The sequence below is a fragment of the Heterodontus francisci genome, chromosome 5, assembly GCF_036365525.1.
Source record: "Heterodontus francisci isolate sHetFra1 chromosome 5, sHetFra1.hap1, whole genome shotgun sequence".
NCBI lineage: Eukaryota > Metazoa > Chordata > Chondrichthyes > Heterodontiformes > Heterodontidae > Heterodontus > Heterodontus francisci.
In genome coordinates this window covers 181,846,518-181,860,575 of record NC_090375.1, presented here as the reverse complement: position 1 = coordinate 181,860,575, position 14,058 = coordinate 181,846,518, and the positions used below count along the sequence as shown (strand labels likewise).

Below are 14,058 nucleotides of genomic sequence, written 5' to 3'. Positions count from 1 at the left end.
TCTATGTGATGCCTACTGTAGTCAAATTGCCTTGAACGCCTACTCATCACAGATTGTTCATCAACCTTGTCTGGAGAGACTTCAAGTGGCATCCGACTATTTGACTTTGGGACACCTCACTCAAGCGAGGAATTTCCGACCAGAACATGGGCGGCATAGTGGCGCAGTGACTAGCACCATAGCCGGGTTCGGTTCTGGGTACTGCCTGTATGGAGTTTGCAAGTTCTCTCTGTGATCGTGTGGGTTTCCTCCGGGTGCTCCGGTTTCCTCCCACATGCGGTTTGATAGGTAAATTGGCTATTGTAAAAAAATGCCCCTAGTGTAGGTAAGTGGTAGGAGAATTGAGGGAAGGTGGGGATGTGAGAGGGAAAAATGGGATTAATATAGAGTTAGTATAAATGGGTGGTTGATGGTCGACACGGACTCAGTGGGCCGAAGGACCTGTTTCGGTGCTATATCTCTCTATAATTCTATGACAAACTGAATTATTTTTCCATTTTATTCCTATGAAACAGCTGTAAACCAAAAATCCTTTTTCTTCCTCCGGTTAACCTGTTTTTTGAATGTATGCGTGTGTGCATGAGGGCTAGGGAAATTAGGAGTTTTTTCATATATATATTTATCTCATTCGTGGTTAAGAATTTTTTTCTAATAAATAGTTAATGCTGCTGTTTAAAGAAACCTGGTTGGTGTGCTTTATTCTGGGGGACAAATAGAGTGTCTAATTGGCTATTCTTCGGTAGGTGGAAAATCTATTGATATGCTGTGACCCTTGGAGAAATGGGACTGAATTAACAGTGCATTTTTCCCATCTTGGTTGTAACAATATTGATGCTAAAGTTGCGGTATCTCCCAAGCTTAAGAAACCCAAATGTTGTGAGATCCCCACAAGGAGGCCATCTGACAACAGGATGCAGAGTAACTCCAACCTGGCTATATACCTTTTAACTTATAAACCTTAAATATTTTCTTGGCCTGCTTTGAATTTTCAAATCAGTCTTTCACTTGAATTACGGACTGGACCTTGTTGTTTGCATTAAATGAAAACATTTTTGAAATTCCTCTCTGAGTGATAACTGAATCCTAGTTGATGAACCAAGTCAAGGGCAAGGTTTTCATTCTGAGATTTTCACATCTGATTAACAAATTCTTTTTTTCTTGTAGATTCTAGACTGGCAGAGCATGTACCAGTCCACCCACATTCCCATACCCAAATTCCACCCAGTCGATGAATCGGTGACGTTCATTGGTCGGCTTTGTAGAGAAATTCTGAGAATCACCGATCCCAAGTGAGTGTTTTGTAATCTCTGTCCCATGACCATGATAATCTCTGAGCACTTCTTTGTTTTCATTTGAGGATCGTAATAATAATTAAATGCTGGTTGAAAGCTGGGAGGCCAGAACAAAATTTACCCCCATTTCTTTCTTCCCTCCCTTAAACCTCACCGTGTTCTTCCAAACCGGATGCTAGGAGGTGTCAGTGTGTCTGACCCAAGTTTCTTACTGTCCCTCTTTTTCCACATCCTCAGTGGATAATGTCTTGCCTCCATTCAGCACTTTCAAACCTTGCTGTGAATGAGTAGTCCTGAGGTGTGTGAGTGTCGCAGAAACAGAGCCAAGGGTGATAAAATGCAGTGATGCTCCCAATATGCTACAGCATCATGGTGCTTTCAGTTCACCTCCCATAATGTCACCTGCGTTCCCTGTTTACAGTGTGTGTGTGTGTATGTGTGTGCACAAGATAGTGTGATATTTATTTTCTACTTTCGCTTTTTCTCTCAGTGATCAAAAAGACAACCTGCTCCCAGGCTTCTTCCAAGGGAAGTTTTAAGAGAAAGACCACTTTCCCTCTAATGTTCTTCCTCTGCCCCTTCTCTTTGCCAAACAAATCTCCAGTCAGTGCCTTCCCTGGCTGTGGTCAGGAATTTGCAATGAATCTTTGTCCCATCACTTTCAAGCCCCTGCACAACTTTTTAACATTACATTTCTCATTCTGATGACTTACAGAAATGGTTGACTCTGAACTGTCTTCTGAAGTGACCCAGTGTGCCACTCAGTTGTATCAAATTGCTGTGGTTCAGTAAGAAGGGCCACCACCACCTTCTCGGGGATGGGCAATAAATGCTATTGATGCCCACATCCTGAGAATAAATTTTAAAAAGTGAACAGAAATATCATCTGTGATCTCAGATAACAAGTGTGCCTTGTAAAAAATCTAAATGGTGACAGTTTTGACCTATGCTATTGAATGGAATGAAGTCAGTAAAGCTGCAGGATTGTCTTTGTGGCAATGCTGAGTGTAAAGGGTTGCTGCTACAGGTCAGAAAGAGGTTGATTTAATTCAAGTTGTAAATGTACAACTCCGTTTTCAAGCATTCTGATACCATTTCTGCAGTAATAGGCTTTTAAACTGTGTGCTTTTATATTGTGTATCGTTTCCATGAGTAATTTTGCATCAGTGTGGTTTTTATACCTTCAGTAAAGCTTCAAGTGCAAATAAGATGCAATAAAATAATGGCAGTCACAATATGCTGCTTGTGAAAAGTAAACTTCAATTCTCCTCCTCATAGAATCATAGAAAGTTTAAGACACAGAAAGAGGCCACTTGGTCCATCTTTGTGCCGGCCGTAAAACAATCCACCTACTCTAATCCCACCTTCCAGCATTTGGTCTGTAGCCCTGCAAATTCCGGCACATGAGGTGCATATCCAGACTCCTTTTGAATGAGTTGAGGGTTTCAGGCAGTGAGTTCCAGACCCCCACCACCCTCTGGGTGAAAAAGCTTTTCCTCATCTCCCCTCTAATTTTTCTACCAATTGCTTTAAATCTATGCCCTCTCATCACTGACCTCTCTGCTAAAGTGAATAGGTCCTTCACCTCCATTTTATCCAGGCCCCTCAAAATTTTGTACATTTCAATCAGATCTCCCCTCAGCCTTCTCTGTTCCAAGGAGAACAACCCCAGCCTATCCAATCTTTCTTCATAGCTGCATTTTTCCAGTCCTGGCAACATCCTCGTATCCTTTCTAGTGCAATTGCATCCTTTCTGTAATGAGGTGACCAGAACTGCACATAATACTAAAGTTGTGGCCTAACCAATGAGTTATACAGTTCCAGCATAACCTCCCTGCTCTTATATTCTACACCTCGGCTAATAAAGGAAAGGATTCCATATGCCTTTTTAACCACCTTATCGACCTGTCTTACTACCTTCAGGGATCTGTGGGCATTCACTCCAAGGTCCCTCACTTCCTCTACACTTCTCAGTATTTTCCCATTAATTGTATATTCCTTTGCCTTGTTTGACCTCCCCAAATGCATCATCTCTCCCTTCTCGGGTTGAATTCCATTTGCCATTTTTCTGCCCATCTGACCAGACCATCAATATCTTCCTGCAGCCTACAGCTATCCTCTTCGCTATCTTCCACACGGCCAATCTTTGTGTCTTCTGCAAACTTCTTGATCATGCCCCCTACAATTATGTCCAAATCGTTAATATATACCACAAAAAGCAGGGGACCCAGTACTGAGCCCGGGAAACAGCCCTCCAGTCGCTATGACACCCGTCAACAATTACCCTTTGTTTCCTGCCACTGAGCCAATCTTGTATCCACCTTGCTGCATTTCCCTGGATCCCGTGGGATTTTATTTTTTTTAAACCAGTCTGCAATGTGGGACCTTGTCAAAAGCCTTGCTAAAAGTCCATGTAGACCACATCAAGTGCACTGCCCTCATCTATCTTCCTTATTACTTCTTCAAAAAATTTGATCAAGTTAGTTAAACAAGATCTTCCCTTAACAAATCCATACTGACTATCCTTAAGTAATCTGTGCCTTTCTAAATGACAGTTTATTCTGTCTCTCAGAATAGATTCCACTAATTTGCCCACTACTGAGGTTAGACTGACTGGCCTGTAATTATTTGGTCTATCCCTCGCTCCCTTTTTAAACAGAGGGACAATGTTAGTAGTTCTCCAATCCTCTTGCACCCACCTGTATCCAGTGAGGACTGGAAAATGATGGTCAGACCTTCTGCTATTTCCTCTCTCGCTTCTTTTAACAGCCTAGGGTACATTTCATCTGGCCTTGGTGAATTATCAACTTTCAAGAATGCTAATCCCATTAATACTTTCTCTCTCCCTATGTTTATCACATCCAATATTTCACATTCCTCCTCCTTAACTACAATATCTGCATCGTCCCCCTCTTTTGTGAAGACAGACGCAAAGTATTCATTAAGAACCATACAAAAATCTTCCGCCCTACACATAGGTTATCTTTTTGGTCTTTTATGGGCCCTGCTCTCTCCTTAGTTATCCTCTTACTCTTAATGTATTGATAAAACATTTTTGGGTTCACCTTGATCTTGCTTTCCAATATTCTTTCATGCCTTCTCTTTGCTTTCCTAATTTCCTCTTCGTTTTCACCCCTCCACTTTCTATACTCTTCTCGGCTTTCTGTAGTATTGAGTTCTTGGTGTCGGACATAAGCTTTCCTTTTCTGCCTTATCTTACCCAGTAAGCTGCTTGACATCCATGGGGCTCTAGATTTGGCCGTCTCCCCTTTTTTGTGGAAACCTGTTTACTCTGAACCCTTGAATCTCCCCTTTGAATGTCTCCCACTGCTCTGACACTGATTTATCTTCAAGTAGCTGTTTCCAGTCCACTTTTGCTAAATCACTCCTCAGTTTAGTAAAATTGGCCTTTCCCCAATTGAGAACTCGAACTCCTGTTCTATCTCTCCTTTTCTATAATTGTTAAAACTCACTGAATTATGATCACTACCACCAAAATGCTCTCCTACTGCCACTCCTTCCACCTGCCCATCTTCATTTCCTAAAACTAAGTCTAAAACTGTGCCCTCTCTTGTTGGACTTGCTACATACTGGCCAAAAATGCACCTCAAGAATTCTGCTCCTTCAGTTCCTTTCACACTAAAACTATCCCAGTTAATATTGGGTTAGTTAAAATTCCCAATTATTACTGTCTGTTCTTGCCTACATATCTGCTCTTCCATCTCCCTCTGACTGTTTGTGGGTCTATAGTACACTCCCAGCAGTGTGATTGCCCCTTCTTTGTTCCTTAGTTCAATCCATATGGCCTCATTTGATGAACCTTCCAACATATCAACCCCCCTCACAGCTGTAATAGTTTCCTTGACCAAAATTGTCACTCCCCTCCTTTCTTATCCCCCTCCCTATTGCGTCTGAGAACCCTGTAACCAGGAACGTTGAGCTGCCATTCCTGTCCCTCCTGAAGCCATGTTTCTGTAATAGTTATGATATCATACTGCCATGTGTCTCTGTGTGCCCTCAACTCATCTGCTTTATTTGTTATATGCCTTGCATTGAAATAGATACCCTTGAGCACAGCCAAACTTTTTTTAATTTTCAAGCCTTTGTTTCCTCTGTCTTCCAGACTCATCCATTAATTTTCTGCCTTCCATTTTCATTTCTGATTTTGTCCCAACTGAGTCTGCCCTCAGGTCCCCATCCCCTGCCAACCTAGTTTAAACCTTCCCCAACAGCACTAGCAAAATGTCCCGCAAGGAACTCAGTCCCGGCTCTGTTCAGGTGCAACCCGTCCGGCTTGTACAGATCCCATCTCCCCAGAGCCGGTCCCAATCTCCCAGGAATCACCTATCATTATGGCTCTTCCAGTCTTGCCTGTACCCCACTTTGCAGCTGAGCCACCCGTGGTGCCATGGACTTGGCTCTGGCTGCCCGCCCCAGGTGAAGCATCAAGGTCCTCCCTATTCAGAACTGAATACCTGTTGGAGAGTGAGATACACTCAGGGGGGTCTCCTGCACTACCTGTCTGATTCTTTTTGACTGGCTGATGGTCACCCATTCCATCTCTCCCTGCATACTGTTAAGCTGTGGGGCGACCACATCTATAAACGTGCTATCCATATAGCTCTCATGCTCACGAATGCACCGCAGTGTCGCCAGCTGCCATTCAAGTTCCACTGCTTTGTTGGTCAGGATGTCATCCTTCTTAAAATATAAAAGCATTGTGATGGGATCTTAAATATCTAAGCATTGACATTAGGACCTAAAAAATGATGTATCATAAGGTGGCCTTAATGCTTCAGTTTGCCATTTTTAGTAGTAGAATCATTGAAAATATGGTCTCATTAGAAAATAAATGTGAACTGAGAAAAAGGCATTATGCCCCTTCCTTAGGTTATGTATAATCTGCTGTGTCCAGCTTATTTTGTGTCACAGTAAAAGGTAGTGGAAGGATTCTCCAGCTTACTCAGTGATAAATCAAGCAGAAGTCCAGAATACCAATTATTTAATCTTGTATCCTCCATTATTCATCCTTGAACCACTGCATTCCTTGGCATGAAATTTTCTGGGGTTTCAGCTCTTCAAGAATGATCATGTCCAGCACCGTTCTCTCTGAGCGGTACATTGTCTTGCTAACAGGAGTGATAATCCTTTCCCACCCTGTCTAACCCAGCAACTTCAAACTCTATGTACACCACTTCCTCAACTCCCATATAGTTGTTTCTTTTCCCCAGTCCTCTTCATGCATTTTTAGAATGAATAAACTCTTTGCTCTGGAGCATCCACTCGGGGTGCAATTGATAAAACGTGTCTGAAATGCGCTGGACAATGTGTTGGCCTCATTGAAGTAAAGTTACGCCCAAGTTTCTGCTCAGATTAATTTGCATATGTCTGAATGCAAACTCTTCCATGAATCAGTGCAGTCGAACAGTGCTAAGGATCGTAATTGGTTAGTATCTGGAACATGGCCAATGGATCCTACAAAGTGACGGAATTAGACTAATTTACATGGAAAATGCGTTCAAGACATTGCTGCAACTGTAGAAACAGGCCAATCAGTGGTTTCAGTTGATAGCTGGCTACAGGTCTAATGTACCAAGGGCAAATCAATTGACTGAATTTGCACTCATTATAAATTACTTGAAAATTACTTTAAAAGCCTCAGTATGAGAAGTAGATCTGAGTGAGGCTTCAGTTGACTGCTGGTCACTGCAATGGCAGAATAAGGGATTGGCCTGTCGAACTAAAACGAGAAATTTAATTCAAAGGACTGAATCTTTGGAATTCTCTACCCCAGAGAGCTGCTGATGTTAAGTTGTTGAGTATATTCAAGACAAAGGTCGATAAACTTTTGGATACTAAGGGAATTAGGGGATATGGCAATAGTGTGGGAGGGTGGAGTTGAGGTAGAAGATCAGCTAAGATCCTGTTGAATGGCAGAGCAGGTTTGAAAGGCCTACTCTTCTATTTCTTATGTTCTTGTCCTTAAGGTTGGATTAATGTGACTGCAGTACCTGTACACCAAGAATCTGGGTCCAGTTTGATGAATGTACAACCAGTATAAACTTGCCGTGACGTGGCCAGTTATGTGGCTGGGGTCTGCTTCAGGAAAGTTGACTTTTAACTCATCGTTAAAGATCGCAGAAACTTGACTGCAAATGGTTATGGGCGTAACTCGTGTTTTAAGTTCTGCGATCTTTTTCGCTATTTCAGTCGATTCCACCCAGATGGTCTGATAGCTGAGCGGAAAACATGTGGAAACTCCAGGCCTCTGTACTATTCTCTGGCCACTTTCTACACATTGATCCAGTTAAAGTGAAGGAGGGCAATCCTTTTTTTCGATTTTCTTTTTACTCAGAATGACCTGCTACATTGACCAGATAAACACGTGGTACGACATGAAGTCTCACCAGGAAGTGACGAACAAACAGCTCTTTGCTGAAATCCAAAATTCTTTAGGCACGTTTGGGTTGAATGGGCTGGACAGACTGCTCTGTTTCATGATTGTTAAGGAGATCCAGGTAAGGTACCCCTAATGTAGATCTGATATTCCCACACTCTTATTTTAACTCTTGTCTGATTCTGTGTACTTGCTTAGCAATCAGTGCTTAGCAATGTGTGAGGGTTTATATTTTTTTTAACTCATGTATTTTTCCTGTTGCCTGTAGTAGCAATAATGTTTTTTTTAACTACTTTTGTGTGTTTTTCCCTGCATGAACCAATTTAGGGCAGTGTTGATAAATATATTCTGTAGCATTCAGGGACTGAAGGTGCAGTTTCCCTCCCCATGCATACATACACTTGCTGATTCCCCTTCAGTACTTCCCAAACAATTCAAGTGCATATATGATCAGCCCACTGCTAATTTTAGTATGAAATAGGAACAGCATGATGCATTTAGACATAGTAACTCCAGGTCTGTGATAATCATGCCAGGTTACCCATTTAAGACTGCAAGAGAAGAGAGAGACCTTCACTGTTATAGTTCATGCAACATTGATGTTCTATGTCCAGTGTTGCAAGGCCATAAGGAAAGCTAATAGTTTGTTGCAATGTAAAGTTAGGATAGCTCAAAATAAAATGAGACAAACAAGTCATGTGGGCTTTAACATTGCCTTGGGAAAGGTCTGGAGAAGGGACACCAGAATGATATCTAGTCACTATCTCAATGGGCTCTGGCAACTAGGGATTTTTGTCTCCAATGTTTAATTGTGGTTATCAAGGTAATGTGATGGAGGTTTTTAAAATGAGAAAGGGAATATGTCTCTTCCCACCCTAAATCCGTGACTCTTTAGATGCCCTACGCCATTTTGACAATTTGCAGTTTCCTGGCCCTAACTGCCGCCTCTTCACTATGGACGTCCAATCTCTCTACACCTCTATCCCCCACCAGGACAGTTTGAGGCCTGTTTGCTTCTTCCTTGAACAGAGGCCCAACCAGTCCCCATCCACCACCACCCTCCTCTGCCTGGCTGAACTTGTCCTCACATTGAATAACCTCTCCTTCAAGTCCACTCACTTCCTTCAAGTAAAAGGTGTTGCTATGGGTACCCACATGGATCCTAGTTATGCCTGTCTTTTTGTGGGATATGTCGAACATTCTTTGTTCCAGTCCTACTCAGGCCCCCTCCCCCAACTCTTTTTCCGGTACATTGATGACTATATCAGTGCCGTTTCCTCCTCCTGCCCGGAACTGGAAAACTTTTATCAACTTTGTTTCTAATTTCCACCCTTCTCTCACCTTTACATGGTCCATCTCCGACACTTCCCTTCCTTTCCTCGACCTCTCTGTCTCCATCTCTGGGGATAGGCTGTCTACTAGTATTCATTATAAGCCCACCGACTCCCACAGCTACCTCGACTACACCTCTTCACACCCTGCCTCCTGTGAGGATTCCATTCCGTTCTCCCAGTTTCTCTGTCTCCGATGCATCTGCTCTAATGATGCTACCTTCCACAACAGTGCTTCTGATATGTCTTTTTTCCTTAACCGAGGATTCCCCCTCACTGTTGTTGACAGGGCCCTTAACTGTATCCGGCCCATTTCGCACATCTCTACCCTCGCCCCAAACACTCCATTCAGGTGAAGCAGCGATTTACTTGTACTACTTTCAATGTAGTATACTGTATTCGCTGCTCACAATGTGGTCTCCTCTACATTGGGGAGACCAAACGCAGACTGGGTGACCGCTTTGCAGAACATCTCCGCTCAGTCCACAATCATGACCCCGAGCTTCCGGTTGCTGGCCATTTCAACACTTACCCCCCCCCCCCCCCCTGCTCTCATGCTCACATCTCTGTCCTGGGATTGCTGCAGTGTTCCAGTGAACATCAACGCAAGCTCGAGGAACAGCATCTCATTTACCGACCAGGCACACTACAGCCTACCGGAGCAAACAACGAGTTCAGTAATTTCAGAGCATGACGGCCCCCCCCCCCCCCCCTTTTTGTTTTCAGTTATTTTTTCTTTTTTTAAATTTTATTTTAGTTTGTGTCATCATTTTTTTTTTACCATGCGCCTGCCCACTTTTTTTCATGTTTGTGCTTGGAGCCAGGACTGTTCATTTTTCTGTCAATTCACACCCTCCCTGCATGAACGCTTTGTCTTTCAGCACACTGTTAACATACTGTTTGTCTTTGCTTCATGACCACCTTGTCAGTTATTCTCTGTGACCCTGTCCTATCAACACCTCTTTTGTTATCTCTTGCCCCACCCTTGCTTTATTTGCTTAAACCTTATTACATTTCTAATCTTTGCCAGTCTGATGAACGGTCACTGACCTGAAACGTTAACTCTGCTTCTCTCTCCACAGATGCTGCCAGACCTGTTGAATATTTCCAGCATTTCTTGTTGTTATTTATAATAGTTTGTAATTGGTTGGATTGGTTATTTGAGTTAGATGAGAAAAGGACAGAGGGGCATCGTTAGATAATATGAAAACACAAGGAACGATTTTAACCCTGCCTGCCCAGAGGAAACTGTCGAACAGGCAGGAGACATAGCTGCCGATGTGCCAATCCCTTCCTGCAGTTTACAATTTTAACCTGCTTGTCTGAACAGGTGAGAAACCCCTGCCAGAAAGCAACGGGATCTTTTTGTAAATATGCAGATCGGGCTGCGATGATGTCAGCTGCTGCTTCTGGACAGTCTTGGAGGGGGCATCTAAGTTAGGTCTGGAAGTTGAAATTTCCCAGGCCTCGTGCTGCCGAGGTCCAGGGTTTGACTGTTGTCTTAGCCCACGCTCACCTGATTTCCACTCGAGTCAAAATCAAGGCTATAGACTTGGGTTGGATGCTGGAAAGATCTTTCTTTTGACAGAGAAATATCAACCTCTGAAACAGATTGTCAGAGCATGCAGTATGTATGGATTCACTACCAGCTTTCCAAAGGCTGCTGGAAAAGTTCCTGAGAGTGAAACATATCTTGAGTTATAGCGGATAGGTGTGTAGGCACTTACTGCAGTCCAATGGAATTTTGTTTGAATGACTTTGGGGGTCGGAGAGAAATTTCCTCATGTTTTTTACCCCCCCTAAATTTACCTAAGTTTTTCTGCCTCTTGGGCGATTATGTGATGGGGGTGGTGTATGTATGCTGCACTGTGGACGGGACAAGCTAGATGATCTTTTCCTGTTCTTTTTCATACTTACATAGATTGGGAAAGCAATACAAATACTAATAGGGAAGAGTTTGCTCTTTGTTGAAAAATTGTAAATGGATTCTTTCTACTCTTGTTTATAATTTTGGTACAAATAGCGAAAACTTTCCATTTAGTGTTCAAATAATTAGCAGAAAGCAATGATTTAGTGCGAGGCAACTTTTAAGCAAACTAACTGCTTGTAAAATTTTTCAGTTATTGAACATGGAATGTTCTGTTCAGTCACCTAGTTTAAAGTTTTGGACAGCATTACGAAGCAGGCAGAGTTCAGTTTGCAAGATTATTGGTGCTGGTTTTGGAAAATAATTATTTTGTTTTATAGATTTTCTTAGATATGCTGCATAGAAATGTGCTAAGGGACAAGGTTATGATGGACACGATTAAACCCTTTCAGAGTCATGTCAATCCAGTAAAAGGAATTGTGGGTAAGTCATTTTGGAAAGGGAGGCTTTTGGAGGGTATATTGTATGGCAGCTTCCGGCATTATCTCATCCAACTGAATTCACAGTATTTGGTTAGTTGATAACTTTAATGTAAGTGTAAGTTACATGAATGGAAAAATAATTTGGAAAGCATTTATTAAAATTTGTCAGAGGTTTTAATTCTCCGGAGGGAAAAATTATGTGAAGATTTTTTTGAAATTATTTTGTTTCTATCTTATTACTTGACAATAGTCCAAAATTTGAATTTGACTCATTTTCTGCTTCTCTACAAATGCTACCATTTCATATTTAGTGGAAGCCCAAAAGCCTGTTGATTTGAGTTTAGTTATTTCCCTTACTGTGTCCCAAACATCTGCATGTTTTTCTTGCCATAGAAAGTCAAGCCTATACACATGAGGGTATTGGATTCATATGCTGATCTCCCCCACCTCACACCCCCCACTGAGCGACATTTTCAATGACACTGCCAGATTGTGGAAAGTACAGATGGAAAACTTTCCACATTTCACAAGCATGCCACCTGAAGGAGTGAATTGCTGAGATCTAAGGAGATGTTTAATTAATCCATCTGTTCAACCAAGAAAGGGCAAGAGTAAGAAGAAACATAATTAAACTGACTGTATTATCTCAGTGTGATGTCTGGCTCTCTGTGCAACCTGAAGGTTGTGAGTTCAAATTGCTGCACTGAAGCTGAGCACCATCCTGCTGAAAAGAACAACAGTGTGGCATTATGTTTTAATTTTCTAAATCCAACTTTTAACTTTGAATAATAAACTGTGTGTTAAAATGGTATCTACCTCATCTATTAGTCACAATATTATGCTAGCCTGGAAGGGGGCACTTTGCAAAGTATAAATCAGGTTCTTCGATCTGCAGTCATATGGAATGTTCTGAAAATTAATCTTGTGTCTCATCCGAGCATTTATTGGACATGCTAGGCCTGGAAGTGATGTGACCATGTGCTTATCATGTGGCCCTATGTTCCTGACATCCCATTGTGTCTTTGAACAGTCTACATTTACAGTTCTGTATCCAGGGGTCTCTTTGGTTGTGATATATCTGTGTGTTGGCTATTTCTTGAGTTCATTTAGACCAACTGTATCATCAGATGAAGCAAGACAACTCGGTGAATGTAAAGGTGTATACTTTTTGTAAAATGCCAGCACAAGAATTTGAAAAGATTATGAAACTCAGAATGACTTCTTGCATTGGATTCACAAAAACAGTTTAATGTAATGTTTAAAGACTGAGCTGTTTTCTGAGCGGGGGCTGTTTTCTTTATAAAAGGGAAGATTATTAGTTGACCTGATAGAGATCTTTTAAGATTATGAAGGTGTTTGATAGGGCAGACATGCAGAGGAGATTTTCATCTTTGTGGGAGTCCATAAATATAAGATAGTTGCGAAGAATTCAGGAGAAACTTCTTCAGAGAGTGGTTATAATGTGGAACTTGCTACCACATGGAGTATTTGAGGTGAATAGCATAGATACATTTAAGGGGAATCTAGGTGATGTAGTAAAGAATAGAACGATGTGTTGATGGGACGAAAAGAAGTAAGGTATGAGGAGGCTTGTGTGGAACATAAACACGGCATAGATTGGTTGGGCCAATCAGCTTGTTTCTGTGCTGTAAATTCTATGTATTAAAGAAAGTCAGGTACATAGAAAAAGTCTATTCAGCCCATTGAGCCTGTACTGGCTTCCTGAAAGCTATTAACTTAGTCTTACTTTTGTTCCCTTTCTTCTTTGCCATTTAGAATCATAGAATGGTTACAGAACAGGAGACCATTTGGCCCATCGTGCCTGTGCCGGCTCTCGGCAAGAGCAATTCACCTAGTCCCATTGCTTTGCCATTTCCTCATAGCCCTGCAAATTTTTTCCCTTCAGATTTTTTTTTTCTTTTCATTATTTATCAACTTCCCTTTTAAACGTTGTTGTTGATTCTACTTCCACCACTGTTTCTGTTCTATCTTAGCAAACCTATTGTGTACAACAATTTCTCCTATTCCTTCCTTGTGTTCTTTTGGTGATGTTCTTAAGTTATGCTGTCCTGTTGTAATCTGGTTTAATTCTGTAGCAAAAGCATAGAATGTGAGATGCGCTGCATTCCATTTATTGTACATAGCCTTTGGACCATAAGTGTGGGACTGTTTGTGGAAAATGCCATTTACAATAAAGCTTGAGTAAAGGGTGTTGGGAGATGGCCTGGACTATAATACTACTTTCCATTTATCACTGTTGCATTTCCTGGTGCTTTTCTGGACGATTTGTAGAAACACTGTGGGAGTAAAACGATCCTTCAAGTAACCCCCATAATTTCTGCTCCCTTATTTTTTTATTTTATTTATTTAGAGATACAGCACTGAAACAGGCCCTTCGGCCCACTGAGTCTGTGCCGACCAACAACCACCCATTTATACTAAGGCTACAGTAATCCCATATTCCCTATCACCTACCTACACTAGGGGCAATTTACAATGGCCAATTTACCTATTACCTGCAAGTCTTTGGCTGTGGGAGGAAACCGGAGCACCCGGCGAAAACCCACGCAGACACAGGGAGAACTTGCAAACTCCACACAGGCAGAACCCAGAATCGAACCCGGGTCCCTGGAGCTGTGAGGCTGCGGTGCTAACAACTGCGCCACTGTGCCGCCCTTGTGGGCCCCTT

General features: G+C 42.0%; 1 protein-coding gene across 1 annotated transcript in view; it reads left to right on the top strand.

Annotated features, from left to right (window-relative positions):
* The window catches only part of washc5 (WASH complex subunit 5), a 79,392-nt gene that overhangs the window by 54,399 nt on the left and 10,935 nt on the right, over positions 1–14,058 (top strand). The window contains exons 19-21 of the mRNA XM_068032436.1: positions 1,165–1,289; positions 7,648–7,810; positions 11,268–11,370. Coding sequence (XP_067888537.1) covers positions 1,165–1,289; positions 7,648–7,810; positions 11,268–11,370 — 391 coding nt within the window. The remainder of the gene's footprint in view (positions 1–1,164; positions 1,290–7,647; positions 7,811–11,267; positions 11,371–14,058) is intronic.